This window comes from Physella acuta, unplaced genomic scaffold (assembly GCF_028476545.2).
Source record: "Physella acuta isolate Inbredline_101_S28 unplaced genomic scaffold, ASM2847654v3 ptg000466l, whole genome shotgun sequence".
Taxonomy (NCBI): domain Eukaryota; kingdom Metazoa; phylum Mollusca; class Gastropoda; family Physidae; genus Physella; species Physella acuta.
This window is the reverse complement of record NW_026731985.1, coordinates 1,069,466-1,096,930: the sequence shown is the minus strand read 5'-3', so window position 1 is coordinate 1,096,930 and position 27,465 is coordinate 1,069,466. Positions and strand designations below refer to the sequence as shown.

Genomic DNA, 27,465 nt, shown 5'->3' with positions numbered 1-27,465 from the left:
ATAGGCTTCTGTACTAGAGAGTCTGTTAGGTAATTATGCTCACTGTTAGGCTAATATGGCCACGCAATTATCGATAGGGCCACTTTACTATCACTATGGCCATTTTACTATCACTATGGCCATTTTACTATCACTATGGCCATTTTACTATCACTATGGCCATTTTACTATCACTATGGCCATTTTACTATCACTATGGCCATTTTACTATTGCTATGGCCACTTTACTACCACTATGGCCATTTTACTATCACTATGGCCATTTTACTATCACTATGGCCATTTTACTATCACTATGGCCATTTTACTATCACTATGGCCATTTTACTATCACTATGGCCATTTTACTATTGCTATGGCCACTTTACTACCACTATGGCCATTTTACTATCACTATGGCCACTTTACTATCACTATGGCCACTTTACTATCATTATGGCCATTTTACTATCACTATAGCCACTTTACTATCACTATGGCCACTTTACTATCATTATGGCCACTGTTAGGTTAATATGGCCACTTATCTATCACTATGGCCATGTAATTTTCGATTCGTCCACTCAACAATAACACTTTTCTATAGATGCTATAGACTATCAACTGCCACGTTGTAAGACATACACACTGTACTAAAGTAATGATTGAAAATTATAATCCACAGACAACAACACAACCTCCGCACTCATTAATTAAGCTAATTACCACGGAGCTCAATACCTTGCGTGAAAAAAATAATCCTAACCGCTAGACCACACGGCCTAACCTGCGGCCTGGGTTAACATGGGTAAACCACAGGAAAACTTTCCTCATGTTTCCAGACGTTTGGGTGTGTTATCCTATCGGTAAACCAAGATCCCAGTCTTGGTGTGTTATCCTATCGGTAAACCAAGATCTCAGTCTTGGTGTGTTATCCTATCGGTAAACCAAGCTCCCAGTCTTGGTGTGTGTTATCCTATCGGTAAACCACGATCCCAGTCTTGGTGTGTGTTATCCTATCGGTAAACCACGATCCCAGTCTTGGTGTGTTATCCTATCGGTAAACCAGGATCCCAGTCTTGATGTGTTATCCTATCGGTAAACCAAGCTCCCACAAGTGCCACGAGACGATCCAGGTGGCAAACAATGTGGAGCAGCCTGTCCTCCGGCAGTCTGTACACCAGGCCGGCTGGAACCAAGGCCGAGACCATCCCCCTCCTCCCCACCCCAGCGGCCCCGTCTGCTAGCAGGAGAAACAACAAATTGCGGGGCGCGTGCAATTCATCTTCGATCGAATGAGATCGATGCTGGTTCGTCTTCTTCCTTCGAATATGTCGAGGTTCGTTTTCCTTCGTGTATGTGAAGGCTCGTTTTCTTCCTTCGTGTAAGTGGAAGTTCGTCTTCCTCCTTCGTGCCTAGTATAAACATGGCAAGTATTAAGTATCAAATGTGTATCAACTTGTCTGGTTCCTTCAAATATTTGATTTCTGAAAATCAATATTTATCAATATCCTCCCCCCCCCCACCCTAGCCTACCAAAACCTCCCCACCCTACAGCTGATAACCCAATACCTCCCCACCCTAGTCTACCAATACCTCCCCACCCTACAGCTGGTATACCAAAACCTCCCCACCACACAGCTGATAACCCAATACCTCCCCACCCTACAGCTGGTATACCAATACCTCCCCACCACACAGCTGGTATACCAATACCTCCCCACCACACAGCTGATAACCCAATACCTCCCCACCCTACAGCTGGTATACCAATACCTCCCCACCACACAGCTGATAACCCAATACCTCCCCACCCTACAGCTGGTATACCAAAACCTCCCCACCACACAGCTGATAACCCAATACCTCCCCACCCTACAGCTGGTATACCAATACCTCCCCACCCTACAGCTGATAACCCAATACCTCCCCACCCTACAGCTGGTATACCAAAACCTCCCCACCCCACAGCTGGTAACCCAATACCACCCCACCCTAGTCTACCAATACCTCCCCAGCCCACATCACCTCCCACAATGCATCATCTAGTCTCCCCTGTAAGAGAACATCACTTAGCTTATTGACGTGATTCTACAAGAACTTGGCCCATAATTCTCCCTCGTTCCATTCGATGCCGTCTCATATAGCCGTGAAGGCCCTAGGATTATCGGAGCTTTACAAAACCAAGAGCTGGCACATATGCTAGACAGCCAGTGGTCATGCGTTATATATGGTGCTCATGCGTTATATGGTGGTCATACAAGGGGGTGTAGGACAAAAGGCCGACATCCAAAAGGCCGACAAGACAAAAGGCCGACACGGACAAAAGACCGACTTGGACAAAAAGCCGACAGCCCCAAGGCCGACAGACCCTGTATATATATATATATATATATATATATATATATATATATATATATATATATATATATATATATATATATATATATATATATATATATATATATATATATATATATATATATATATATATGTGTGTGTGTGTGTGTGTGTGTGAGAGAGAGAGAGAGAGAGAGAGTGTGTGTGTGTATGTATAAAGGGTTACACAAGTGTATTGTGTCAGGGTTGTGTACCCTCCTGTAAATTGAAAACTTCCAAAGTTGCTTGCCTGCTGCACCACCGTTTATTGCCGGCCATAAAATACGTCATGGGCACTTTAGCAGGGGCGGTGGGGGGGGGGGGCGATCGGTTGAGGTCAGGAAAGATTTTACAACAGTGGCGTTGACGAGAGGTTGGTGGTAGGCAGGGGCGGAGTTGGCGTGCAAGCATCAAGACAACTTAGAACTTGGTGGGAAAATTAGAGAGAGGGGGTGGAGTGGTAGAGAGCGAGAATGACAGTGTGTGTGTGTGGGGGGGGGGGGTTGAGAGAGAGAATGGGAGTGTGGGGGAGAGAGAGAGAGCGTGTAGAGCAGTGTGGAAGAGAGAGATTGGGAAAGATCGAGAAAGAAAATGAACGAAAGAATAAGAAAGATAGAGCTAAACTTATTGTCTTTTTTCTGGGCACATAAACGAAACCCCAGGCAGAAAATTACTTTCAGAGAAGACAACTAATTATTTAATTATTTCTTGCCCCTCAGATTTTTGCACTACGTAACTGTAACCTTGACCTTGTTATCACCCCTCCCCAAACAACCTCCCACCCCAAATTGACAATTTTCTCAGAGTATCACAAAATAGCGAACTGGTGATAACGTTTATCATTGGAGTCAAGAATCTGTGATAGTATTTCATTTCTGTTGACTTACTGGTTCTCCATGAATTATGGAGGTGGTTCTATATGAATTATCAAGGGATTTTTACCTTGAAACAAAATCAATCAATTGCCTGTCAGCTCTTGAGCTCCATTGTGAGGTTATGACACACTTTGAGATGTGTGTTGGGGACTTTTGTTGTGTTTAAACCAGGGTTTATGGTTTTTGTAGTGTTTGGGTTTTATGGCGTTCTGGGCAGAATTCAGTTTGGTGGGGGTGGGTTGTGTGGGTTGTGTGCGGCAGTTAATGGCGTGTGTGTTAGCCGTGTATAAATCGTGTGTTGGTCGGTGTAGGCCGTGTGTGGATCTGTGTGGGTTGTGTGTGTGTTGTGTGAGGAAGTTAATGGCGTGTGTGTTAGCCGTGTATAAATCGTGTGTGGGTTGTGTGTGGGTTGTGAGTGGGTTGTGAGTGGGCCGTGGTTAAAACAAACCCGGGCAGTCGTCGGTTTTCTATTGTGCCGTATGCGGTTCGTATATGGGCCTAATTTGTGTCCTATATGAGGTTGGTGTGGGCTGTATGTGGGCCGTATGTGTGTCGTAAATGGGTTTGGCCTGTGCTGTGCTTTAGAAAACTTTTGTCAGCTATAGACGCACCATCAATGAAAAAAAATCACAACTTATTTTAAAAAAACTAATAAGCAAAGAATGCCATTCGTCGATGTGGCATTTGTGGCGATTGATAACGTTTCAGACAGAATGTGCATGGGATGCTAAAAATAGAAAGTAGGTTAAATCACCAGACCGAGTCGTATCAAAAGTTGACCAATACAAAAAGTCGTTACAAAATAGACCTTAAAAATGCTGGCCAATACAAATTACCGTCACAAAAGTTGACCAACACAAAAACCTTGACAAAAGTTGACCAAGACAAAAAACCTTGACAAAAGTTGACCAAGACAAAAACCTTGACAAAAGTTGACCAAGACAAAAACCTTGACAAAAGTTGACCAAGACAAAAGTTGACCATCAATCTAGGCTGCTGTTGTTGACAAGCCCTCCAGTCCCACTCGAGAAACTGTTAACCAGGGGAGTTAACCAGGGGAGTTAACCGCGACCAGCGATTGGACGAGCGGCGAGTGGTAATCATGTTACGTCACTTCCGTCTCCATCTGGCCACGGGGGAGGCGTGAGCGTGTCGGACCTTTTGACCTGCTCACACTTTGGTTAGCTGGGAGGTGCTCACGCTAGCCGGTGAGGCTAGCACTAACGTCATCACTGGCCACTGGTCAGTGGGCCACACTAAACTAGATGGCTGTGGGCAGCACTAACGTCATCACTGGCCACTGGTCAGTGGGCCACACTAAACAAGATGGCTGTGGCCAGCACAAACTCCATCACTGACCACTGGTCGGTCATAGTAAATGGGACAAAATAAAAAAGGCGACTGTGGGCAGCACTAACTTTATCACTGACCACTGGCCAGTGGGCCACACTAAATAAGGCGACTGTGGCCAGGACTAACATCATCACCGACCACTGGTCAGTCACAGTAACTGGGCCAATATAAAAAAGGCGACTGTGTCCAGCACTAACTTTATCATTGACCACTGGCCAGTAAATGGGCCACACTTGGAAAAGTCGATTACTAAAGCAGCCTCTCTGATAACTTTAGAGTTGATCAAGAAGCTCTAGGACATGCAGCTGACCTCATCTGTAGGTACTTAATCCAACGTGACCTCCGTGAGTACTGCATGCTGCTGCGGTACTGTGTGTAGGTGGCTGAGACTATCACTGACCAGTGGTCAATTCCCAGACCTTAACACAGGGCGAGACAACACATTGCGGTGCGGGGATAATTACGGCGTTAATTAAGCTTAAAAAAACATAACTCTTTAAAAATTTTAAATCAACAATTCCCATCACACTTCTCACCCCCCCCCCCCCACACACACACACACATCCCTGCCCTATTAACAAAAATTGTCATGGCCCCATAAATGACACCAAACTAAACATAGAATCCTCACATCTTTATAACCACACCAATATTCAATATCGTCACACAACGGTCGTCCTACCATTATCGACACCTAGTTACGCCAAATGTGATACATTTGTCTTGGAACATGCACCATTGTGATTGTAATCATTAAGTTAAGTGTATGATCTCGTTCTTTGTCGTGGAAGGAACAACAGCGTTTCTGTCGTCGTCCGCTGAAAACCACACAATTTTACAATGCCTGGAACAAAGGATGATGTTGCTGTTGAGTCAGAAACAAAAGAGACCACAGAGCCAATTGTAGTAAAGACAGTTGAAGATGTGAAAGGCAAAGCTGATGAGGCTGATGCTGAAGCAGAAGAACAAACAGAAGAAAACACAAAAACAGAAGATTCAGAAGAAAATACAAATGAAAATGCTAGCTCAGAAGAGACAGAATCAAAAACAGAAGAAACAACAGCAGAAAAGCGATCTGTAGATGAAAAAGAAAGTGAAGATGCAGAAGATGAAAGTCCGAAGAAAAAGGCAAAGACAGACTCAAATGAATCATCGAATGGCAGAAACAACTGAATCTGCTTAGTTCTATTATATATATAATTTTTTTTTCCTTTTCATTTTGAACTTAATCACAAACTTGTAAAAATGTGTTTATCATCATGTTCAGGAGAAAACTGAGATATTTATAATCAGGTTGTACACTTCATCATGGTTCTCATCATTTGTACTGTTCTTGTAATAAACATCTTAATGTTTTAAAAAAAAAAAAAAAAAAATAAGTGTATGCATGTATGGCTTCAGTAGTTGTAGGTATGGTACCAGTTGCCAATAATTCGTCAGTCGAAGCACATCAGAGCGTTTGCCTATCTCAGTGAGCCATTGTTGTAATCAACAGGGTTGGCTACTCATGATTGATCTTTAGCCAAAAGCATTCGTGAGAAACGTACGGCACAAAATACGACGTAGGTTTAGTATCTCATTAACTTTAATTAAGATTTATTATGCTAATTACTTGTATCTCCTTAACTTTAATTAAGATTTGTTATGCTAATTACTTGAGAAGAAATGACAACAAGAAAAAAATTACATTAAAGTCTTGGATAAAATCAGCTTAAAAACAAGATAAAACAGTAACTAAAGTCCATGAGAGAAAACTCCATAAGACTGAAACTAACATAACATTAAGGTCAAGGCTACTAGGCAACCCGGATGTGGCTGTTAAATGGACGGTATTTGGTAATGTCATAATTGATTAGTAAATAAATAATTGATTAGTAAATAAATAATTGATTAGTAATTACAAGACTACTAACATGTTTAAGGGGATGTACGGACAAATGTTTAATCTTTAATGGCAAAGTATTTTAAGACAAGGTTCTAAATTATTAGATTTTTTTTAAAAAGATTCTGTGTGTGTGAGTGTATTTAGCGGTTTTTGATTATATGATTCATAAAGTGTGTATATTCCATTACGTGTGTCACAATGAACTATATGTGTACATGTCACTATGTGTCACAATGAATTATATGTGTATATTCCATTACGTGTGTCACAATGAATTATATGTGTATATGTCACTATGTGTGTCACAATGATTGTGTATATGTGCGTATGTCGAACAGCTGTGACATATGTTCCCAACATAAAAAGCCCCCCCCATTAGTCTCCGCTACCACACATCATAGATCTGGTAACAAAAAGACTTTCTGTGTAGTTTTTACATCTCACTTCTTTAAAACAAAAATTCTCTCGCACGTTAGATTCGAACTCCCCGGCAGAAAAATGTTTAATCTAAACGTTTAGAGGGGGGGGGGGGGTTGTTATCTAAAGTGCATATCCTACGAATCGTGTTATTGATAAAAATATAAGTTCAAATATCCTACCTGAATACTGGACGGTGGTGTCTTATCTCACGTCAGTGGACTGTGAACGTTCAGTGGTGTCTTTTCTCACGTCAGTGCTAGCAGACGACCAGAATATAGCAGACGTCACAGTCGTCACGTTGAGCATGTATCTCGGTCACGTTAAAAAACGAGTGATCACGTTGTATCGTGACCTACCAGCATGTAAACATCACGTGACTTAAACAACCCTATGAGAATATTCAGCGTTCAATGAACTCTACGAGTCAACATCAGCCCGCGCCAATCTCGTCATTACGTCTGCTACGCCCACCCCCACCTGTCTGATAAAGACAACCACTGTCCACCCAACCATTTCCCATGCACCCATTCAACCGTGACGGCCCCGTGTGTGATAAATGTCGTCAATCAACCTTGACACTATGCACTTTTGCCTACGATCACTTGGCTATAAATAGCAACAACTGCGCCTGTTTGATTGGTTGGTTGTTACCAAGCCAATAAGTTTAAACAACTCTCGGCCTAATTTAGTTCTTACAGTACTGAGGGGGAGGGGGGGGGGGGGGTTCAATCAAGTGCCTTGTTCAATCTTTGAGGGTTCACAACATCTCCAGTGTAAAGATTATGTATCCATGTGAAGTAGGACCCACAATATTTCCCCATGTTAATCAGGACCCACCAAATATTCCCATGAAAATATAGGCTAATAATAAATTCCCCTTAAAATATAAGCCCATACCATATTCCCATGAAAATATAGGCCCACAATATCTCTACCTTACAATACAGGCCCATACTATATTCACCTTACAATATAGGCCCACAATATATTCACCTTACAATATAGGCCCACACAATGTTCCCATGGAAATCTCCAGTGGTCCGTAGTAGGCCCACAATTTTCTTCTTTTAATGAATGTGGGGTTAATTGGAGTTGGTGTTAATGAATGTGGGGTTAATTGGTGTTGGGTTTAATGAATGTGGGGTTAATTGGTGTTGGGGTTAATGAATGTGGGGTTAATTGGTGTTGGGGTTAATGAATGTGGGGTTAATTGGAGTTGGGGTTAAGGTGTGGGGTCATTTGTGTTAGGTTAAAGCGGGGGGCTGCTAAATGTGGAGTGAATGTGTGGGGTTGCTGTATTTGTTGCTGTGTGTGGATTTATGTGGGTTACTGAGTGTTGAATTAGGTGTGGGTGTGGGAGAGTTATGTGTGAGGTTGTGTGTGAGCTTGATGTGTGTGAGCTTGATGTGTGTGGGATTAATGGGTGTGGGATTAATGTGTGTGGGATTAATGTGTGTAGATTACAAGAGAGAAGTACTGTGTGTTGTAGGCTTATCTATGTGTGGTGTAAATGTGTCGGCTGTGAGGGGAAATGTGAGGGGAGATGTGACAGTCTATGTAACACCTTTATGTGTGGGTGGGTCAGTTGAGAGCTTTCAAATAACCAGAAAACCCACCCCTCCCCATTATAGAAAGGTTTAGCCATCAGAAAACCCACCCCTCCCCATTATAGAAAGGTTTAGCCATCAGAAAACCCACCCCTCCCCATTATAGAAAGGTTTAGCCATCAGAAAACCCACCCCTCCCCATTATAGAAAGGTTTAGCCATCAGAAAACCCACCCCTCCCCATTATAGAAAGGTTTAGCCATCAGAAAACCCACCCCTCCCCATTATAGAAAGGTTTAGCCATTGTTTCATACTGTATGCCTACTTGTTAGCACATTTTTAAAGACCTGTTCGTTAAAAAAAAAAGAAACAGAAATAGAATCAAGTTTACAGTTTGGTTTATAAAATATTGCTGTGGAATCTCTAGACTCTAGGTCAGGTCAGCCATTTTAGCTTTCCTCCCATGTCTACATCAGCTGACATGTATTGTCCTCGAATCTATAAATAGCTTTTCCTACTTGAAGTCAGACGAAACTATTGGCTAATGCTGTTAGCGTTACACCCTAGTTCTGGCCAACTTCTCAGAACTTGTTCATGCCAGTTTTTAGAGTAAATATGATACCACTCAAGATTACACAATAACAAATACTATAGAATAAATGCATGTCTACATAGGCATATATATTTACATGTTATTGTATATCATACATAATATATGCGTGCATATTAAAAGAATATATGTAATATAATTATATCTACGTGTATATATATGTATATATATATATATATATATATATATATATATATATATATATATATATATATATATATATATATATATATATATATATATATATATATATATATATATATATATATATATATATATATATATATATATATATATGTATATATATATGTGTGTGTGTGCGTGTGTATATATATATATATATATATATATATATGTGCATGCGTGCGTGAGCATGAATAAATGCGTTTGCGTATGTATATCGGTGTGTTTGTTTGTGTGTGTCTGCGTGGTTCCACATCAAAACATCTCAGTGACAACATTTATGCCCCACCTGACAAAAAGTTCCAATAGCTCGATCATAAAGTATTTGAACTATTGATTTAAATGGCATCAAATTTTCAAACCAATCATTTATGATTGGCATTTAATTAATTTTTTGACAAGGACAAAAATAGTTATGTTTTTGTTGTACTTATGATTTTAATCAATATTTCAACCAACGCTTTTTAAAATTGCAGGACATTTTTATTTAAAAAAAAAAGTTTGTACTAAAAATTGTTGAATGTATTTACTTTTTTTTTTGTTTAGAGGAAAATATTCACAATCTTTAGATATTTCTACTATTTTATTTTTCATTATTTAGTCCTCTAGGTGGTTGGTAAGTTCCCAAACAATTCCTCTTGGCTTATTCTCAGTGGCCCTTCTCATAATCCAGTCCATTACCACCAAAAAGATGGCAGGTGATATGACACAGTCCTGTCTGACTCCTGTTTTTACCTTGAACCATTCACTTTGCTGATTTTCGTGTCGCACACAACATTGGTTGTCATAGTACATGTCCTTAAGTATGTTTATGACTTTTCCTGGAAAGCCATATAGCTCTAGTATCTTCCACAATGATGGATGGTGAATGCTATCAAATGCTTTCTAGAAATCTATGTAGTTGATGTAGAGAGACGAATTCCACTCCAGTGACTGTTCCACTATAGTGCGCAAGACAAATATTTGGTCGTTACATGACCTGTTGGCCCTGAAGCCAGCTTGTTCTTCACGGAGGATCCCATCAATTCCTTTCCTCATTCTTTGTAATAGGACTCTGCAGAAGACTTTCCCTGGTACTGACAGAAGATTAATGCCTCTCCAGTTCTCACAAACATTAAGGGGAGAGTTTGAGAGAGAGAATGACAGTGTGTGGGGCGGAGTTTGAGAGAGAGAATGGGAGTGTGGGGGAGAGAGAGTCGCCCTTTTTGGATAATTTGATGATGATTCCCCGTTTCCAAGAATCTGGGACATTTTCTTCATTCCATACTTTATTGAAGATCCCTGATAGAGTTTCTGCACCTTTTTTTGGGTCTGCCTTTAGCATCTCCGCAGTGATTCTGTCCTCTCCTGGGGCCTTATTGCTTTTTTATTTTTGGATAGCTTCTATTATTTCTTGTTCTAGGATGGGTCCTCTATACATTTCGATTTTATTCCTACACGATACAAAAAAGTAGCCACCTTCACATTTTTCCATCACTCCCTCCTCCCTCATGTTGCATTCGTCACAGGCAAACTTTCCTCAACTAGTTCAACGGTTTTAAATAGTTTGTCAAGAAAGACAACCCAGGTTTTTTAAATTTTTAATCCAATTTTAAAGTTATCTCTCTTACTTGATTATGAATAAAATGTTCAGAATTTTACAATTTTATATATTTTATATCTATTTTTTTTTTAGTTTCTTCTGTCAGTGTTTCTTTGATTGACAACATAGTCCAAATTTGCACAGAGCCGTAGCTAGAGGGGAGTGGTGGGGCGACCATAGGGGGCGCCAAAAGGGGTCTGGAAAAAAATCAAAAGCTCAATTTAACTTATTAAGCTGCAGTTTTGAATTATAGATTGTCAAAGTTAAGAAATTTAACAGCTACACGCCTTTACATACCGATTTAACTGTTTTCCACCTTGATTGTTTAATTTTAAAGCATATGACAGGATAAAACCACTTTCCAGCTTTTCCAAAGACTAAAATTTTACAAAAAAAGTGAGTTAAACTTTACTTTTAAAAAAAAAAAAAAGTTTGTGACGTTTAAAACCCGCTCTACAACTTTGTCCAAGATGGTGCGTGGGGGGGGGGGGGGGGGGGGGGGTGGCGCTTTTTCGCCTACAAAAATTGTAAGGCTTGTACTGGATAGGTGAGCAGATAACTCTTTAAACACTTAGAATAGAAACCAATTGTATTAACGCTTAATTCTACGATTTGACCACCCAGTTTTGTTAAGAAATGACGTGATTCTAAAAATGCTCTCAATTTCAGCGTGAGAGATTAGATACTTTTACTTGATTGCATTACATCTTGCCTGGATCACTGTATTAAAGAGAAACAAATACCACGGATTCTTGAATCGCTATCCGTTCAGTAAAATATCATACGGAAGAAGTGAGTGGGTGGAAGACGATACTCTTGCCGAAATTTTAAGAGAGAAGAAAATTAATATATTGTACCGAATAGATAATTTTTTATGGCTTTTTACAAGCTTTTATTTAACTCACTTCCTCTGTCGTCAGTCCAGACGGAAACGCATGAGTGAAAATTCGGACAGTTCTACTTGACCGACACGATTCACAGTTGGCACGTGGGTCAAGACATGAAGACAATGCAATCTGAAACTAAATTTGACTTAATTGGATGCCTAATTGATTTTTTATGAATAAATTAAAATTTGGACCGAATTAGTAGGCATGTCTAGCCAACCACACCACACGCGTCATCAATAGCTGCGCCATCACGACCACGTAATGGCTGCGTTCAAAAACCATTGCGCGCCTACTGAACGTGATATTCAGTAGGCGCGCAATGGTTTTTAGTCATGTAACTCTATTGTAGATAAAACATGTAAAGTACTGAAAAAAAAATTCATAAAAAACGTTTTAATAACAAGCTTTTATGTAATGATGCACTAAAAAGTAGAAAATAAATTATAGACTACTATTTAAATAACTATAAAGAAAAGCGTGGGTGTCTTCCTTAACATTAGTAAAGGTATCCAATAGATACTAAAGTGACCCACGCTTTTCTTTATAGTTATTTAAATAGTAGTCTATAATTTATTTTCTACTTTTTAGTGCATCATTACATAAAAGCTTGTTATTAAAACGTTTTTTATGAATTTTTTTTACAAGCTTTTATTTAACTCACTTCCTCGTCAGTCGTCAGTCTAGACGGAAACGCAGGAGTGAAAATTCGGACAGTTCTACTTGACCGATACGATTCACAGTTGGCACGTGGGTCAAGACATGAAGACAATGCAATCTGAAACTAAATTTGACTTAATTGGATGCCTAATTAATTTTTTATTAATTAATTAAAATTTGGACCGAATTAGTAGGCATGTCTAGCCAACCACACCACACGCGTCATCACCTTCAATAGCTGCGCCATCACGTAATGGCTGCGTTCAAAAACCATTGTTCAGTAGGCGCGCAATGGTTTCTAGTCATGTAACTCTATTGTAAATAAAACATGTAAAGTACTGAAAAAAAAATTCATAAAAAACGTTTTAATAACAAGCTTTTATGTAATGATGCACTAAAAAGTAGAAAATAAATTATAGACTACTATTTAAATAACTATAAAGAAAAGCGTGGGTGTCTTCCTTAACATTAGTAAAGGTATCCAATAGATACTAAAGTGACCCACGCTTTTCTTTATAGTTATTTAAATAGTAGTCTATAATTTATTTTCTACTTTTTAGTGCATCATTACATAAAAGCTTGTTATTAAAACGTTTTTACAAGCTTTTATTTAACTCACTTCCTCTGTCTGTCGTAAGTCGTCAGTCGTCAGTCTAGACGGAAACGCAGGAGTGAAAATTCGGACAGTTCTACTTGACCGATACGATTCACAGTTGGCACGTGGGTCAAGACATGAAGACAATGCAATCTGAAACTAAATTTGACTTAATTGGATGCCTAATTAATTTTTTATTAATTAATTAAAATTTGGACCGAATTAGTAGGCATGTCTAGCCAACCACACCACACGCGTCATCAATAGCTGCGCCATCACGACCACGTAATGGCTGCGTTCAAAAACCATTGCGCGCCTACTGAACGTGATATTCAGTAGGCGCGCAATGGTTTTTAGTCATGTAACTCTATTGTAAATAAAACATGTAAAGTACTGAAAAAAAATTCATAAAAAACGTTTTAATAACAAGCTTTTATGTAATGATGCACTAAAAAGTAGAAAATAAATTATAGACTACTATTTAAATAACTATAAAGAAAAGCGTGGGTGTCTTCCTTAACATTAGTAAAGGTATCCAATAGATACTAAAGTGACCCACGCTTTTCTTTATAGTTATTTAAATAGTAGTCTATAATTTATTTTCTACTTTTTAGTGCATCATTACATAAAAGCTTGTTATTAAAACGTTTTTTATGAATTTTTTATGAATTTTTTACAAGCTTTTATTTAACTCACTTCCTCGTCAGTCTGTCGTCAGTCTAGACGGAAACGCAGGAGTGAAAATTCGGACAGTTCTACTTTGACCGACACGATTCACAGTTGGCACGTGGGTCAAGACATGAAGACAATGCAATCTGAAACTAAATTTGACTTAATTGGATGCCTAATTGATTTTTTATGAATTAATTAAAATTTGGACCGAATTAGTAGGCATGTCTAGCCAACCACACCACACGCGTCATCACCTTCAATAGCTGCGCCATCACGTAATGGCTGCGTTCAAAAACCATTGCGCGCCTACTGAACGTGATGTTCAGTAGGCGCGCAATGGTTTTTAGTCATGTAACTCTATTGTAAATAAAACATGTAAAGTACTGAAAAAAAAATTCATAAAAAACGTTTTAATAACAAGCTTTTATGTAATGATGCACTAAAAAGTAGAAAATAAATTATAGACTACTATTTAAATAAATATAAAGAAAAGCGTGGGTGTCTTCCTTAACATTAGTAAAGGTATCCAATAGATACTAAAGTGACCCACGCTTTTCTTTATAGTTATTTAAATAGTAGTCTATAATTTATTTTCTACTTTTTAGTGCATCATTACATAAAAGCTTGTTATTAAAACGTTTTTTATGAATTTTTTTTTTACAAGCTTTTATTTAACTCACTTCCTCTGTCGTCAGTCTTGACGGAAACGCAGGAGTGAAAATTCGGAAACTTCTACTTGACCGATACGATTCACAGTTGGCACGTGGGTCAAGACATGAAGACAATGCAATCTGAAACTAAATTTGACTTAATTGGATGCCTAATTAATTTTTTATTAATTAATTAAAATTTGGACCGAATTAGTAGGCATGTCTAGCCAACCACACCACACGCGTCATCACCTTCAATAGCTGCGCCATCACGTAATGGCTGCGTTCAAAAACCATTGCGCGCCTACTGAACGTGATGTTCAGTAGGCGCGCAATGGTTTTTAGTCATGTAACCCTATTGTAAATAAAACATGTAAAGTACTGAAAAAAAAATTCATAAAAAACGTTTTAATAACAAGCTTTTATGTAATGATGCACTAAAAAGTAGAAAATAAATTATAGACTACTATTTAAATAACTATAAAGAAAAGCGTGGGTGTCTTCCTTAACATTAGTAAAGGTATCCAATAGATACTAAAGTGACCCACGCTTTTCTTTATAGTTATTTAAATAGTAGTCTATAATTTATTTTCTACTTTTTAGTGCATCATTACATAAAAGCTTGTTATTAAAACGTTTTTTATGAATTTTTTTTTTCATAACAAGTCTTAATACCGAAATTTACATATAGTAAAGGTAACTAAACCTACTAAATGATGTAAACATGGTACAACACGACGACTGCTACTGCTTTGTTACTTTGTTTCAACCTAAATGATAATTGAAAACTGTAAATTTACAAATGATAATGGCGCAAATTCATAGACGTTTGGATTATAAACTTATAAGTTTGCTAGACTAAGGTCATTCAATTGACATATAATTGCAAATTATCAGAAACATTTATATTACACATCGGAATACGACATGAGTATTTCGTTGACTGGTTGATTGTGTAATGAAACAATCTAGAGGAAACAAACTGGAATGGATATAACCGATCGAATTCTTGGATTTTTCAATTTGTGCGCTGCCTTCACGCACAAAGTCAACGACAAATGCAGAACAAATTGTACTGGTTGAAGAATCAGTAATAAACATTTAATTATAGTGACAACATTTATCCCCTGTTAATCTGCTGAAGATGAATTAAAGATAGTTTACCGTTGTAAATCTAATTGAAGACCACCAGCCTTTTTAATTTTTACAACAGATGAAATACCGTCTCGGGGAAAGTGTAAACTGGTGTAAAAATACTCTAAGGAAAATTGTCATATCTAATATATATATATATATATATATATATATATATATATATATATATATATATATATATATATATATATATATATATATATATATATATATATATAAATCTCAGAAAAAATGTCACAGCAAAAATGTTTAATGGGAAATAATATCAGAAAAAAATGTCACATGTATAAGGGGAAATAATGTCAGACAAAATGTCACAACAGAAATCGCAGAAAGTTAAAACAATATTGCGACAGAAAAAGTCATCGGACATTTTTTTAAAGACTTTTTAATAAGTCACAAATTAAAACAACGAGGAAAGAATGGAGAAAAAAGAGAAGATAATCAACATTGGAAGAAGAAAAAAAAAAAATAATCAACATTGGAAGAAGAAAAAAAAATCAAGATTGGAAGAAGAAAAAATAAAAAATAATCAAGATTGGAAGAAGAAAAAAAAAATCAAGATTGGAAGAAGAAAAAATAAAAAATAATCAAGATTGGAAGAAGAAAAAAAAAATCAAGATTGGAAGAAGAAAAAAAATTCAAGATTGGAAGAAGAAAAAATAAAAAAAATCAAGATTGGAAGAAGAAAAAAGAGAAGATAATCAGCATCTGATCGACAAAAAAAATGAAAGAGGAAGTCGCGGGCAATTAGCTCGGCACTCACGAGTCGTGCACCAGCTACCGCCCTCCCCCCACCCGTACTCTACCCCCTATTCAACCCCTCCCATCCCTCCCCATCACGTTTGTGATCTGTTGATGGAGGTCTTGACGTGACAACTAATTACCCCATCAATATCCCCAGCCCCAGACATACACCATCACGTGACTCCATGTGCAATGTTTCTTCCAGTGTTGCTTCAAGCCAAACATGAGGTTATACTCACTAGGATATTACTTAACTCTGTCATACGTGTGTTTAAATATATGTATACATTCACAGATATATCGTAATGGGAGTGTAGGTACGTCTAATATGTGTATGTCATAGATTTAGCACATAAAAATAATAACACGCACAAAAAAAATAATGTCGAACAAAATATAGAGTAAATACTAAAATAAATTTGAGATTTTTTTTTCAATGGTCATCAGCTGACCAGTAGCAGGAAGTTATTTCTGGAACTGACCAGCAACTGGAATCGATGGCTGGAGGTGACCAGCAACAGGAAGTCATGGCTGGAACTGACCGCTAGTCATGAGTGACCAGTTGGTGGAGGATGTGGCGAATTATTTCCTCTGGACGGTAAGTAGACTACATCACTATTGTATGTTAAAGTTAGTGTGTGTGTATATATCAAGTTAGTGAGTGTGTATATATCAAGTTAGTGTGTGTATATATCAAGTTAGTGTGTGTATATATCAAGTTAGTGTGTGTGTATATATCAAGTTAGTGTGTGTATATATCAAGTTAGTGTGTGTATATATCAAGTTAGTGTGTGTGTATATATCAAGTTAGTGTGTGTATATATCAAGTTAGTGTGTGTGTATATATCAAGTTAGTGTGTGTGTATATATCAAGTTAGTGTGTGTGTATATCAGTGGACGGTAAGTAGACAACATCACCGTCCTATGTTAAATTTAGTGTGTGTGTATATATCAAGTTAGTGTGTGTGTATATCAAGTTAGTGTGTGTGTGTGTGTATCAAGTTAGTGTGTGTATATATCAGTGGACGGTAAGTAGACTACATCACCGTCCTATGTTAAATTTAGTGTGTGTGTATATATCAAGTTAGTGTGTGTGTATATCAAGTTAGTGTGTGTGTATATATCAAGTTAGTGTGTGTATATATCAAGTTAGTGTGTGTGTATATATCAAGTTAGTGTGTGTATATATCAAGTTAGTGTGTGTGTATATATCAAGTTAGTGTGTGTGTATATATCAAGTTAGTGTGTGTATATATCAAGTTAGTGTGTGTGTATATATCAAGTTAGTGTGTGTGTATATCAAGTTAGTGTGTGTATATATCAAGTTAGTGTGTGTATATATCAAGTTAGTGTGTATATATATATATATATATATATATATATATATATATATATATATATATATATATATATATATCAGTGGACGGTAAGTAGACTACATCACCATTGTATGTTAAAATTAGTGTGTGTGTATATAGCCTATACAGGGCCGGCGCAACCTAAAAGGTTAACTAGGCTGTCGCCCTGGGCGCCATCCCTAGTGGGGGTGCAAAAGGTTTAATTGCTATTATCAAAAAGTACCTAATAATTAATAACTTATAGAAAGGAGTAGCGATCTATTTCGGCACCCAGGCCGAGAGTATATCGAGTAGTCGAATTTATCGTAAGTTAGATGATTTCAATTCAGCGCGGAGCACACTACAAAGAAATGTAGACCTTCTCTAGTTTAAAATATATTTACACTCTTAAAGTATTATTATATAATATTAAATAGGATGTAATTTATAACTAACCGTAAAATTTGTTTTTGTTTTTTTTTAAATTATAATTTGTTAGATTTAATCAATAATTCTAAAAATGTCTAAAACCCGTGATTGATTTTTTGAAAGACGTCCCTTTATGTAGGGGATCCAAAATTTTCTTAGAAACTTCATTCAAAATACACAATTAGGCGCATGTCATCAAATTGAACAGAAGTATGTTATAATAAAGCTACCACTTTTAGACTTTCTAATAAAACCTACAGTTAAGTACTCAATAGGTAAAATATATTGTTTTTTTTCAGATTACATAGCTAATAAAAGATTTGTTATAATTGTAAAGAAATTTATAGCGTTTTATTGTGTTTTTAAACATGTCTGAGTTACACTTGGTTAATTTAGCTATTCTTATGACAGTTATTTCCCTTGAATAAAATTTTGGCATTCGGATTTTCAAATGGGAGATAATTCATTGCTTAACTTTACATTCGTTTCAAATTCCTACACCTTAGGTTCACCGCTTACATATAAATACAACTTTAAATAATTATATGCAATTGTAAAAATTATTTAGAGCTTAAGTTCTAAACAAAATAGTTTGGTAGGGGTTTTTTTAGCATTATCAAGTTGAAAAACAAATACATTAGTAGCCGTTGTAGATTGCAATTCTTAATGTTAGTAGACATACAGTCTTAGACGTAAATTAAACATTTAATTAATAGTCTTATCATACTTTTCAACCGCTCCTAAAGGATTCATATATAACAATTTAAGGTTGGAATCTATAATATTTATAATCTTTTATTTTTCAAAACAATTTAAAAAATTGTTAAATAGTCACACAATATAGACAATTTACAATTATAACTAAAGACAATCAAACTTAAAACAGGTAAGTTCCGTTTTTTGGAACTCACCTTGGGAGGTCTGCAAAGAGCCCAAATCTACAAGAACTTTATTTCCAGTGTTTCTTTTTTTTCAAATTTTTTCTCCCGGGAGGGTGGAGATGCACTTAAAATTTTCAAAGGGGAGGGGGGTGGCTATGTCGTAAAGTACAAAGTAGACTCGTGGAATAAGCAACAATTTCAATAAAATGCGATTACGCTTGCAAACTGTAATTTAAGGAATTAGTACAAACTTTTGAAACGAAGGAGGCAAGATAAAATTTGATTTTGATGTTTACTTATAACATGTATGAAATTGATAAAAAATTAATATATCACTTTTAATTAAATGTTTTCTTAAACATATGTTTTAGTAATTAATGTGTGTAAGAGGGGGCGTTTTAAGAAGTTTTGCCTAGGGCGCTAAATAGACTGGCGCCGGCACTGTATATATATATATATATATATATATATATATATATATATATATATATATATATATATATATATATATATATTACACCAGCACAGCTGAAAGTGTATTTTATAAATAAAAATCACGAGTTTACACCAACTCCCCTCCCCCACCCCTAAAAAAACACTCTTACACACTTTTCCAACCCTAAATTATGCTGAGTGTGTAACGGAAGTGATGTAATAAAGAAAACTTAAGAAACCTGTGCCCCAGCCGTGAGTACATCCGGTCAGGACACTCCAGGGGGTGACTCTCGCTATAGACGGGGAGGGCTCCCTGTAGCGTAGATAACAAGTTCTTGAGAACAAGGGTAACCTGGCCAGTAGATCTACTTGAGAACAAGGGTAACCCGGCAAGTAGATCTACTTGAGAACAAGGGTAACCTGGCCAGTAGATCTACTTGAGAACATGAGTAACCGTCATGGCTGTGAATTTAGACTTGGTGGCTAGCCTATTCTGTAGGTTTAACATCGCTGACGTGAGGAGAATGTCACTAGTGTCATCAGATGTCACAGATGTCAGTGTGCCATGAGTCTAGTGTCACCAATTTCTGATTATCTAATGTCAGCCTAATGTCACTGACATAAGGCTAGTTATGTACTGACACCACACGTTTAAGTTTTCATTTTGATGTTTTTGTTCCCTACCCTCCCACACCCCCCACCCCTACATACCCCCACACCCCACCCCCACATACCCCCACACCCACATACCCCCACATACCCCCAACCCCCACATACCCCCACACCCACATACCCCCAAATACCCCCACACCCACATACCCCCAACCCCCACATACCCCCACACCCACATACCCCCAAATACCCCCACATTCCCCCACACACCCCACATACCCCACCCTGCAGGTGATGTCCCCAATTCTGCTGACGATAGGAACTATGGGCAACATTTTGTCAATTGTCGTGCTAACCAGGCGAACCTCCCAGACGTCGGTGTACCTGATGGCTCTATCTCTGGCCGACATCTTGGTGCTCAACACGGGTCTGCTTAGACAGTTCATCAAGCGGGTCAGTGGCATCGATGTCAGGTAATGATACAATGTCAGGATACAATGTGATACAGTGTCATGATACAATGTGATACAATGTCGTAATACAATGTCGTGATACAACAACATGATACAACGTCATGATATAACGTTATGATACAATGTCATGATACAACGTCATGATTCAACATCAGGCAATAATACAAGTTTATGATACAACTTGATGATACAACGTCATGATGCAACATGGTGATACACGATGAAATAACGATACAAGTTCAGGTAATGATACAACATGATGATACAAACAACATGTCATGATACAATATCTGATTATGGTATAGCATCAGGTAACGATGTAAATATCAGGCAATGTACAACGTGAAGATACACCATGATGATACAACATCTGGTAATGATACAAAATTAGTTAATGGTACATAATCGTTTCATAATATAATGAAAATCGGGAAACCATACAAATTCAGGTAATGATACAAAATCAAGTAATGATACAAAATAAAGTAATGATGTAAAATTAGGTAATGATATAAAATCAGGTAATGATTCAAAATCTAGAAATTATACAAAATCAGGTAATGATACCAAAATCAGATAATGATATAAAATCAGGTAATGATATAAAATCAGGTAATGATACAAAATCAGGTTATGGTATAAAATCAGGTAATGATATAAAATCATGTAATTATATAAAAATCATGTAATTATATAAAATCAGGCAATGGTATAAAATCAGGTAATGATATAAAATCAGGTAATGATATAAAGTCAGGTAATGATATAAAGTCAGGTAATGATATAAAGTCAGGTAATGATAAAAAGTCAGGTGATGATATAAAGTCAGGTGATGATATAAAGTCAGGAAACTAAACATCCGGTAACACTAAACACTGACACTTGGCATTATGAAATGATGGCACTAATCTGTTTCACATTTCATGTTAAGCTAGAGTTCCTGACTGTATTAACGTCGAGCCAATACAAATGTTTGCGTAATTATTTTTAATTAGTAGATGAGAAGGTTGCCACATCACGTGATACACACGTCGTGACAGGAAGTGAGCGACTCAAGCTGCGAGCTGCCGAATGTCATGTGACCTCAGAAATGTCAGGTGTCCGTCAGGTGACCTCTGGAACGTCATGTGACCTCTAGATTTTCAGGTGACCTCTGGAATGTCAGGTGACCTCTGGAATGTCAGGTGACCTCTGGAATGTCAGGTGACCTCCGGAATTTCAGGTGACCTCCGGAATTTCAGGTGAACTCTGGAATGTCAGGTGACCTCCGGAATTTCAGGTGACCTCCGGAATTTCAGGTGAACTCTGGAATGTCAGGAAACTTAATATCTTTAATTAACGATTGTTAATTAGAAGCGGCAACATGTTTAATTATCACCTAGTGCTACCTTACGTTCTGAAGTATCTTTTAACCAGCCTCGCAGTAGTTTTGTAAATCCATGCATCCTTGTATAAGACTTTTAGAACACAGCACACACAAAATACACGTTGATCACTAGCTTTTTCTCCTTAGAGGGAACGTTGGGCTGCTACCTTTGGAGTTAGTCCCTAGAGAGAGCTGTCTTTATTCTTCTAAGTGGTAGTAGACAGCGTGAGGTGTCTTTATTCTTCTAAGTGGTAGTAGACAGCGTGAGGTGTCTTTATTCTTCTAAGTGGTAGAGGGCAGTGTGAGGTGTCTTTATTCTTCTAAGTGGTAGAGGGCAGTGTGAGCTGTCTTTATTCTTCTAAGTGGTAGAGGGCAGTGTGAGCTGTCTTTATTCTTCTAAGTGGTAGAGGGCAGTGTGAGCTGTCTTTATTCTTCTAAGTGGTAGAGGGCAGTGTGAGCTGTCTTTATTCTTCTAAGTGGTAGTAGACAGCGTGAGGTGTCTTTATTCTTCTAAGTGGTAGAGGGCAGTGTGAGCTGTCTTTATTCTTCTAAGTGGTAGAGGGCAGTGTGAGCTGTCTTTATTCTTCTAAGTGGTAGAGGGCAGTGTGAGGTGTCTTTATTCTTCTAAGTGGTAGAGGGCAGTGTGAGCTGTCTTTATTCTTCTAAGTGGTAGAGGGCAGTGTGAGCTGTCTTTATTTTACTAAGTGGTAGTAGACAGCGTGAGGTGTTTTTATTCTTCTAAGTGGTTGTAGACAGCGTGAGGTGTCTTTATTCTTATAAGTGGTAGAGGGCAGTGTGAGCTGTCTTTATTCTTCTAAGTGGTAGAGGGCAGTGTGAGCTGTCTTTATTCTTCTAAGTGGTTGTAGACAGCGTGAGGTGTCTTTATTCTTCTAAGTGGTAGTAGACAGCGTGAGGTGTTTTTATTCTTCTAAGTGGTAGAGGGCAGTGTGAGCTGTTTTTATTCTTCTAAGTGGTAGAGGGCAGTGTGAGCTGTTTTTATTCTTCTAAGTGGTAGAGGGCAGTGTGAGCTGTTTTTATTCTTCTAAGTGGTAGAGGGCAGTGTGAGCTGTTTTTATTCTTCTAAGTGGTAGAGGGCAGTGTGAGGTGTTTTTATTCTTCTAAGTGGTTGTAGGCAGTGTGGGGTGTCTTTATTTGACTAACACATCTCTGTGGGGATTGTGCCAGACATGTGCCAGTGTTTTTTTTTCAGGGAACTCTCGGGTAGTGAGGCATTACCCCCACCCCACACCACCACCGTAGAGCGTCCAACACCCCACCGGCAGAAAAATGTCTAAGTTGATAGTGAACATATTATGTAACGCTAATGCGGTTCGCTTATACACACTTCATACTCTACATTACATACATCAACTATACCCACTTTTATCTTTAACCATTTCTTCAAACCAGAGTTTCAGGTATCTCTCCAGGAGGGGGTGGGGGTGGGGTGTATTGAGGTTATTCAAAAATGTACTGGTAATTAAGAAATGAATTATGAACAAACATTTTGGAAAACATCACTTCATTAAAACCAATTGCAAGCCTTATATTATAACGCTGAGTTTTTTTTTAAAAACACATGTTTGTATGATCTCTCTATCAGGTTGCTGTCAGAACCCGGATGTAAGATGCACGTAATGACCGTCTACTCCTCCCTGCACATCTCCGTCTGGATCCTGGTCGCCTTCACGTGCGAGCGCATCATCTCCGTGTTCGCGCCGCACAAAGTCCGCTCCTACTGCACCCGTCTCACGTCGACAGCGGCTGTTGCGGGCATCACGTGCCTGCTACTGGCTCTCAACAGCCACTTCGTGTACGGCATGGGGCGGGGCGGGAACCACACCCTGATCACGTGTTCGGAACTCTACCCCGAGTACGAAAACTTCCTGTCCTTCACGTGGCCGTGGATAGACTTCTCCGTCTTCTGCTTAGTGCCATGTGTTGTACTTTTGGCGGGAAACACCAGCATTGTTCTGGGAGTTCTTGCCAGCAAACGGAAGTCCCGGCGGGTCGGGCCCATCCTTGAGGCGTCAGCTCAGCCGTTGCCTAGAAACAAGACGTCATCCATGACGGCCGTGTTGCTTATGCTGAACCTGGTGTTCGTGCTAACCACTGCGCCAGTCAGCCTGTTTTTTATCCTCTACCCCTCGTGGCAGGAGAGGATTCGAACCGAGCAGGACGTTGCTCGCGCCAACCTCGTATTCGCCGCAGTCAACTTGTTCCAGTACCTGAACAACGCTCTCAACTTCCTGCTGTACTGTGGCTCCGGTACCAAGTTCAGACAGGACCTGGCCGGTATATTTAGACGGGGACAGTTTGTGATTCATGGACGGCCAACTACAATCACCCATGGACGGCCAACTACAACCATGGCCACCAGTTTTATACGAACAGTCAGGCTAGGGAGGTCTCAAGTTTATTAGAAGTCATGTGATTTTTTGGTCACGTGATCGAGAATATATCGTTTGTTTTATCACGGGCTGATTACTTCAATTAATTAACATTTTAAGCAGTTTTGTCAGTAATTAATAACTAATTGAATACTTAGTTTATTGATGACAAAGCACTTGTTAAATTTTCTACTTTCTTATTACATCATACACATAACCTTTTCTTGCATGCATTCGGGGACTCAATGAACACAGCGCACCTGAGTTTACCCAGCTTTAATGAGTACCTGACTCGATTCAGATGGGTAAGATGCCTGGGGATAGTCCTGACTACATTATCCCTTATTATGCCGAGGTCAAAGAAAACAGATGAACTTCATCTGCTCCATCAACTGTCAGATCTTACAAAGAATTTATCTTTTTTTTTTACTTTCACATTCAGATGCTCAGTTCACGATAATAAATTTAAGTGGTTTCCCTTTAAAATGGTTGCGACACAGTTTGTAAAATATGTTAAGAAAATTATCGTTAATTTGTATAATGACTCAAAACATTTGTTGTACTAATTGTGTTATTGGTTTTTGTTTTATAAACATTTAGCCAGAGGTTAACCATACATTATTTGTGCGTTGTTGTTTTTTTTAATTATTCCTCCCTCTCCCACCTCCCCACCATAAAAAAAATGTTAATCGTTTCAATTAAATGCTTTAGAATGCACTAGTATAAAGGCTTAATAATGTATCTATTGACGGCTTTAGACTTTCTGCACTTTAAAGTTCACCACTTAATCCAAGGCCAAGAATTGATTTAAAACAAGACCACACACATCCTATAAAAAAAGCAACATCTCATTCATAAGATAACGCTCAGGTTATTCATAAGATAGCCCTCAGGAGTTGAATATTTCTGGAAGAAAATCTGCGCGCCACTTGTGACGTAATCATCCGCCCCTGCCCGGCGTCTGGTTGTAACCAGTGGACTGTAACTTGACCTTTGGTCAGTGTCTGCTGACCTCGGTGACCCCCAGCCGCTGAGCACCACCTGTTCACAAAGAAAACACTCCCAGCGTCTGACCTGGGAATTCCGAGGGTCGTCCCGCGCCACACCCTATTTATCATCACCACATCAGTCAGTGTATCCACACGTCAGTGTATCCACACGTCAGTCAGTGTATCCACACGTCAGTGAATCCACACGTCAGTCAGTGTATCCACACGTCAGTGTATCGACACGTCAGTCAGTGTATCCACACGTCAGTCAGTGTATCCACTCGTCGGTCAGTGTATCCATACGTCAGTCAGTGTATCCACACGTCACTGTATCCACACGTCAGTCAGTGTATCCACACGTCAGTCAGTGTATCCACACGTCACTGTATCCACACGTCAGTCAGTGTATCCACACGTCAGTCAGTGTATCCACACGTCACTGTATCCACACGTCAGTCAGTGTATCCACACGTCAGTCAGTGTATCCACACGTCAGTCAGTGTATCCACACATCAGTCAGTTTATCCACACATCGGTCAGTTTATCCACACATCGGTCAGTTTATCCATAGGTCTGTGGATCTACACGTTTCTGTATCCACATATCCCGACAACTTTTATTTACACTTCCACACATTTCTTGTATCAACATGTCCACACATTTATACCAACACAGCTAATTACTTTTTGTATCCACATGTCCATTTTATATCCACATAGCCACACATTTTACTATCCACATAACCACACTTTATCAACATACACAATCCACATATACACATAATATATGTATTCACAAATCCACACACTTGTGTATCCACACATTTCCTCTACAAATATAACCACACATTATCCAAACATTTCATGTATCCATATATCCACATACTTCGTGTATCCACACAACCACACGTCTAGTTATGACGCCTGGCTACCTGACATTTGCCTTCTAATTATAATCTACCTGACATTTGCCTTCTAATTATACTCTAGCTGACATTTGCCTTCTAATTATACTCTACCTGACATTTGCTGATGACATCTTCAGACGTGGCCGAGAAAACATCTTCAAATTCCAGGAATGGCAACCGTCTCCTGACACCCCCCCCCCACCCCCCCCCCCCCCACCACCCATCTTTATTCTCTAGACAGTAGATGTGGGTAAACCAAATGAAGAGAAGGAACTGTCGATGATGGGGGGGGGGGGGTGTAATCTCTGCCTCTTGCCATAGAGTATAGACGGTCTATGGTCGGTGGGGGTGGGGGGGGGGGGGTCGTGCAGAAGCACGCACAAGTTCCATCTTGGTAGGGAGGGGTCTTGTAGTTGAGGGCCGAGTCAATACCATCTTGGCTGAGATGGGGGGGGGGATAATTGAGGGCCGAACCAACACCATCTTGTCCACCTCTACAACACCATCTTGTCCACCTACACAGCTTAGGCCACGGTTGTTGACCAACCCAATTTAACTCGAAATCTGAAACTAAAGTACAAAGGTCAGAGGTCATCCCAGGGGCAGGCGCGTGCCCCACCCAGACATCCACTAGCCGTCGGACAATGACGCTGGGCCGGGGCTGACCGCGGGCTAGCGCTGAGGGGCCCGGGTGAACTGGGACAGACAACAAGCTATGACATAACAGGCCAGAAAAAAATGTGGCTGACCCCGGCCACGGGGAGGGTCAGATTTTGTTCACAACAAACCAAGTGAGGTGTGGCTTCTGACGTCTGCCGTGTCAAAGGTGCAGAAGTCGTTGTTAGCTGGCGTCTGCTTCGTGATGTTTCTTGTGTGTTGCTGGTTCATGGTGTTTATTGGGTGTTGCTGGGGTCTGGTTCATGGTGGGTGTTGCTGGCGTCTGGTTCATGTTGGGTGTTGCTGGGGTCTGCTTCATGGTGGGTGTTGCTGGGGTCTGCTTCATGGTGTTTGTTGGGTGTTGCTGGTTCATGGTTTGTTGGGTGTTGCTGGGGTCTGGTTCATGTTGGGTGTTGCTGGTTCATGGTGTTTGTTGGGTGTTGATGGGGTCTGCTTCATGTTGGGTGTTGCTGGGGTCTGGTTCATGGTGGGTGTTGCTGGTTCATGGTGTTTGTTGGGTGTTGCTGGTTCATGGTGTTTGTTGGGTGTTGCTGGGGTCTGGTTCATGGTGTTTGTTGGGTGTTGCTGGTTCATGGTGTTTGTTGGGTGTTGCTGGGGTCTGGTTCATGGTGTTTGTTGGGTGTTGCTGGTTCATGGTTTGTTGGGTGTTGCTGGTTCATGGTGTTTGTTGGGTGTTGCTGGTTCATGGTGTTTGTTGGGTGTTGCTGGTTCATGGTGTTTGTTGGGTGTTGCTGGTGTCTGGTTCATGGTGTTTGTTGGGTGTTGCTGGTTCATGGTGTTTGTTGGGTGT

General features: G+C 39.1%; 3 protein-coding genes across 3 annotated transcripts in view; 2 read left to right on the top strand and 1 right to left on the bottom strand.

The window, feature by feature from the left end:
* LOC131943815 (voltage-gated hydrogen channel 1) overlaps positions 1–7,129 on the bottom strand; it is a 41,900-nt gene extending 34,771 nt beyond the window's left edge. Inside the window, exon 1 of the mRNA XM_059304106.1 lies at positions 7,071–7,129. The gene's annotated coding sequence lies outside the window, so the exon portion shown is untranslated. The remainder of the gene's footprint in view (positions 1–7,070) is intronic.
* On the top strand, positions 5,361–5,759 carry LOC131943814 (coiled-coil domain-containing glutamate-rich protein 1-like). The gene has a single exon (XM_059304105.1). It carries the CDS (start codon positions 5,427–5,429, stop codon positions 5,757–5,759), a length of 333 nt encoding a protein of 110 aa, XP_059160088.1. The 5' UTR covers positions 5,361–5,426.
* A 9,507-nt stretch (positions 7,130–16,636) lies between the features above and the next one.
* Positions 16,637–24,134, top strand: LOC131943786 (putative G-protein coupled receptor 139). The gene is made up of 3 exons (XM_059304063.1): positions 16,637–16,776; positions 20,164–20,345; positions 23,315–24,134. Exons 1-3 carry the CDS (start codon positions 16,729–16,731, stop codon positions 24,132–24,134), a joined length of 1,050 nt encoding a protein of 349 aa, XP_059160046.1. The 5' UTR covers positions 16,637–16,728.
* The last annotated feature ends 3,331 nt before the right edge of the window (positions 24,135–27,465 follow it).

Bases quoted from the DNA above. Each gene is read 5' to 3' on its own strand.
- LOC131943814 (XM_059304105.1), top strand. From the start codon at position 5,427: ATGCCTGGAACAAAGGATGATGTTGCTGTTGAGTCAGAAACAAAAGAG.
- LOC131943786 (XM_059304063.1), top strand. From the start codon at position 16,729: ATGAGTGACCAGTTGGTGGAGGATGTGGCGAATTATTTCCTCTGGACG. The intron at 16,777-20,163 runs GTAAGTAGACTA...CCCACCCTGCAG, and splicing joins CGAATTATTTCCTCTGGACG to GTGATGTCCCCAATTCTGCT. The intron at 20,346-23,314 runs GTAATGATACAA...TCTCTCTATCAG, and splicing joins GTCAGTGGCATCGATGTCAG to GTTGCTGTCAGAACCCGGAT.